Raw genomic sequence first — 5,000 nt, 5'->3', positions numbered from 1 at the left:
CACATTGAGCAATGGTCTATGTGTAGACTATCTTGAGTGTTTGAACAACTATACCAAATCCTAGCCCAAGATATATTTTTCTTGTTTTGAGCCGAGAAGTAGTCTTTGGTGAAAGCTGATCAACGCCTGCGTACGCCAACGAACCAAAGAGATGTCTCTTCTACCAGCACACCCATCAGCTCTTCTTTAGCCCAGCAAAGCTAGGCTGTCTGACGGAATAAATTTGAGACGAAAAAAAGGGGTATCAAAATAAGAAAATATGTAATAAACATGAGTATAAAATCGTCTCCAGACTTGGGACTTTGATGACGGGAAAGGGCGCTCTTGTAATGCAGAAGCCCTTCTCTTTATTTGAAAAGATCCTTGAGATCCATCAGGCGCTGTCTTGCGGCCTCGCGCTTGTCCGCTCCGGAAGGTCCCGTCGACTCGCCACGATCCATGGATAAATTGGCAAGCTTGATTTTCTTCTGCTGCAGAGCTACCATCTGCTCCTCGAAACTGTTCTCCATAATGTATCGGATGATCCGCACAGGTCGTTTCTGGCCAAGACGGTGCACACGATCAACGGCTTGCGCCTCGGCGGCAGGGTTATACTGAGGTTCCATGACGTATACATGGTTTCCAGCCGTGAGGTTGAGACCGAGACCACCAGCCATGATAGACACAAGGATGACTTGCACAGAGGGGTCATCTCGGAATCGATCCATAGCTTGTGTGCGTGCAAGTCGCGACATCTTGCCGTCTAGTCGGGTGTGGGTGATGCCAGCCCTATCAAGGGCGATCTCGATCAGGTCGAGATGAGAAGTCCACCCAGAGAAAACCACTGACTTGATGGGTGGCTCATCTGGCATGAGCTCACTATGTGCCTTGGAGCTGAGCAGATCCTCGACTAGAGCGCGCGTTTTGGTGTGGGGACCAGTATAGTCTTCTAGGCTTTTAACTGTATGCCCCTTTGCCTTCTCCTGATGAGAGACTTCGTGCTCCGCATCGGCCCGGGTGCGACGAATCTCGTTGCAGATGAATTTGACCATTTGATGGCAATTTGGACACTCCCCAACACTGTGGTTGTCTAATGAATGACCTACGCCACGCTCTTCGTCGCGGAATAGGTGAATACACTTCAAGCAATAAAGATGGAAGCATGGTGTCAAGTAGCCCAGTATGTCCTCCTGACGCTCCGACTCCAAATCTGTCTCTTCGTTGTTGGATCCAAGCTTCCGTTGGCACGCGACGCAGGTGTCATTGTTGGTCTCCTTCATCAGATCAAAGGTTCTGTAGGCCTTGGAATCTGTCATCTGGGGCTTGTCCGAGTCGTCATCACTGTCCAGATCGATTGCTGAGTCCTGGGTCATGCCCTCGACGGCTTTCAAATCATCCTCGCTGAGAAGGTCTTTGCCATGGGCACAGATGAGTCGGAGCCGCAAGATGGACTGAAGGATGTGGATATACGTTTTCCCGCCCAGAATCCGTTCCCGAGTGCCAGTCAGCGCCTGGACCCGATCCTTGGCATTCCGAGCAAAGAGATCGTAAAGACGTTGCTCCTCGGGAGAAAATGTAAGCTTGACCACGTTGTCAGTACGTGGTGGCAGATGAATACGGTCCTTGAGGCGTCGCAAGGTGATGGAGTCTACCAAGATGCGAAGTTTATCGATGATCTCTGGGTCAGCTAGCTTGAAAGGCGTGACGATATGCTGGTTGAACTTGTTGCGGTCATCAAATGGTTTGAGACGGATAAAGGCAAGCAGCGCTGCCAGATCATCCAGTCGATTCTGTACAGGTGTACCGGTGACTGCCCACCTGCGATTCGCCTGTAAGCGGCAGATGGCTTTGAACTGCAACGTCGCCTGCTCCCGAATCATGTGAGCCTCGTCAAGAACAACGCGGAACCATCCAATCTCCTCGAGGGGATACTGATTGCCTCTGCGCTTGTGGCGAGCCGTCAGCTCGCTCGAAACCGAGCCATATGTTGTTATTACCAAGTCATAGTTAGCGAGGACCGCCGGATCCTTGATACGATTTTGCCCGTGGTAGATGTAATACGAAAGCGTGTCGGGCTTGACGTGTTGCTTGATTTGCTCCTCCCAGTTAGTGACAGTGCTGAGTGGGCAAACCAATAAGGTAGCCTTCGAGTTACGCGTCAGTTTTGTAAGGCCCAGAGGTTCCTGCATCGGGATCTTGAACTTGTTCGAGTTTTGCTTCCGGCGCTCTTGAACAGGCTGCTGCGGAACCCGCGTTGCCCACTCAGCTGCCTGATCCATGCTGGAGGATATCAAGGACAGAATAGATAGGGTCTTTCCTAGACCCATCATATCTGCAAGGATACCTCCGAGCGCGTGTGCAGGACGAGTGACCTCTGATTGCTGCGTAACAACATTATAGTATTCCATGTGGCCGCCGTGAACATATCTCTCTTTCCAAAGTGCTGGCAGCTTGTTTGCGTCTGGAGTCTCTCGACCGGTCATGAACGCAAGGCCTTGCTTCTGGTGAGGAAGCAACTCGGTCAAGATGTTCGGACCCGGCTCCATTAGTGGAAGCGAGTCCGAGTTCAAGTCGTCAAAGACCCCGTAAACATCGGCACGCACTTCCTCCACGCTCCGCTGAGTAGGAGCTGGGGTGTATTGTGTGTATGCAGTTGAAGGCGCTGGCCTCGCTGGTGCTGAAGGCGCTGCAGCTGGGTTGGGAAACTGGAGATGAGGGTTGTGAAGTTTGATACCACGAGGGACAATGGAGGGATTGATCAACCGCAAGCCCCTCTCCCTGAGGATCCTACCCACAGTACGCGAATATTTGCGACGGCCAAACAAGGTTATCTCTATCTTGTATGCCTTTGAAGTAGCCTGGCCCGGGACTTCACCTGGCTGCTTCCGTCGGGACGGAATTCGACAGTCAGTCCGGAACTGCAGCACCGCCGAGTCAAGTAGAGGCACGAGACCCATGGCGGTCTTTTGATCAAGGGAACCGAAAACCTGACGAGTATGATCGTAGACCATAACATTCGCTGTGGCCGTGTCGTTGGCCATTCGTCGCAGGACAGTTTTGATAGGGGGCCAGTAATCATTTCCACCGAGAGCCACGCCATTAGGCCGGGGATGAGGTACGGTATGGCAGTTAACAACAGCAACCTCGAGCATTCCAAAGCAGACTTCGACCAAACCAGGGTCGGTAGAAGCTGCATCGCTCTCGTTCACTAAGCCAAAGTTAGCGTGTATTCTGGGCCTGCTTTCAAAGGATGAACACAGGAAGCCTACAGTCTGTCAGATCAACGGTGGTTTGTGGTGAGCGAGCTGGCGTAGAAGTACCACCATCGCCGAGTTCCTGTCCTTTGATGTAGCTACCCAGCATGCCACTGCCGCCGTGAATCGGAGTCCCCTGTCCGTTTGTGTTTGTGACTTCGATCTTGCGCCTCTTTGTCTGAGGAACATCAACCCGGCTCTCTACATTGTTGGCACGTTCTATCATGGCCCCCATGCCGCTTCCAGCCGCCAGCGTTGGGCCATGGCCGTGTTGATATTCGGGTGTGTCGTCGGAATCAGTAAGGTCGATGCTAATACTGGGCGCGTTTGGGCTCGCAAACTGAAAGGCTTGAGGCGGGTTGACATGGCTCGGCGTGGCTCTACCGCTGTGACCAGGCCTCGGGGTAGAGCCGGCAGGTTGCGGGGCTGCTTTCGGGTTGAGCAGCGCCTTGGGGTCCCAAGACATGACGGTCGTGTTTTGAGGTGGCGCTTGGGCGAACATGGGCCGGCCTTTTGGAGCAGGGTTAGAATAAGAGATCTCAGTGTCGCTGTTGGGGTAATAGCCAGTTGGGCCAGAAGTGATGGGAAGGGAGCGTTCGGCACTTTCCGAGCGCGCCCGTTTGTGGCGGCCAAGGTGAGAGGCCGGTGAGGACAAGGCGGGATCAGCAATTCCAGTACCGTTTGGAGCCATACCGGCAACGACAGAGGTGCCCAAGTTGCCGAAGCACTTGTGCTAAGGATGTGTTCAACGTGGTGAGAGGATGAGATTAAAAGGTCACAGCGACAAACTTCACCCCCATGAATAAAGAAAATATGGAAGAAACTGAAGCTGTCATCGAAGATGCGGCGCGGTATGTGTCCAGACAGCGGCGGCGGGGTTCTGAAAAATCGCACGTCGGTTTTTGAACGAGATCTGAGATAACGGTCAGATCATGGGACGTCGCGAGTTTTTTTTTTTTGTTTTCTGCGCCGAGCGAGGCACCTCTGCGGGGTTGTGTTGAAATTTCGTGTCGGCTTCGAAGCACTGAGAACGGAGCGCAGGCTTGAGGTCGGAGGAGACTGTCACATGGCGCGGATAAATGTCGTCGAGAATGCAAACAGTGCTCAGCGAAAGCGCATGCTAGGGAAGTGCGTTGTTATTATGAGACGGACAGAAAAAAAAAACCCCCCCTCCCCAAGGGCGTTTGTTCTCTGTATTGGTTGTGGCGACGGCGACGGTGACTGCCGACTTGATGGTATTATGGTATTATGGTATTGTATTGTTCTTGTCTTGTACGTAAACGTCAGCTCTTGAGGCCCAGGTGGACCGGGATATGCCGACCTTCGGGGAAGATAAAGAAGCTTTCATCAGCATCTCTCCACCTTAAAGGCACGAGACCAAATCGGAAATATGCATATCACTGGAAAAGGCTGCAAGTAAGCTAGAGAAATCCGGCAAAGTACGTCAGGTGATTGGGGAGCAACAAAAACGGCGCCAAGAAAATCATCATAGGTCAAATGATCAACCTGGGAGTGGGGATACTACATATTTCACAGACACTGGGAGGATGCATGGTGTTTGTTTGTTGTTTTCAGATAAAAGCAACCAAATCCGAACAAAACAAGATTATTTTCCCTTTTTTTCTGTACCATGTATTTAGTGTCTCGCTCCATGTAGTGGTCTTGTTTCCTGTACTGTGTGTGTAGTGTTCATACAAATTCGATCATAATAAACTGTGTTTTTGTTTTCTTTCCCCAAAAAAAAAAAAAAAAAAAAAAAAAAAAAAC

The 5,000-nt window shown here is 51.4% G+C and overlaps 1 protein-coding gene across 1 annotated transcript in view; it reads right to left on the bottom strand.

Annotated features, from left to right (window-relative positions):
- PgNI_07565 (uncharacterized protein) overlaps positions 1–3,924 on the bottom strand; it is a gene marked incomplete at its 5' end in the record, with an annotated part of 4,171 nt that extends 247 nt beyond the window's left edge. Inside the window, 2 exons of the mRNA XM_031127575.1 lie at positions 1–3,187; positions 3,249–3,924. The exon at positions 1–3,187 is cut by the window's left edge and continues 247 nt beyond it. Coding sequence (XP_030980710.1) covers positions 348–3,187; positions 3,249–3,924 — 3,516 coding nt within the window. The 3' untranslated portion in view covers positions 1–347. The remainder of the gene's footprint in view (positions 3,188–3,248) is intronic.
- Between the last annotated feature and the right edge of the window lie 1,076 nt (positions 3,925–5,000).

The sequence above is a fragment of the Pyricularia grisea genome (genome assembly GCF_004355905.1).
Source record: "Pyricularia grisea strain NI907 chromosome Unknown Pyricularia_grisea_NI907_Scaffold_4, whole genome shotgun sequence".
NCBI lineage: Eukaryota > Fungi > Ascomycota > Sordariomycetes > Magnaporthales > Pyriculariaceae > Pyricularia > Pyricularia grisea.
The sequence above is the reverse complement of the archived record's forward strand: the minus strand, read 5'-3'. Positions and strand labels throughout refer to the sequence as shown.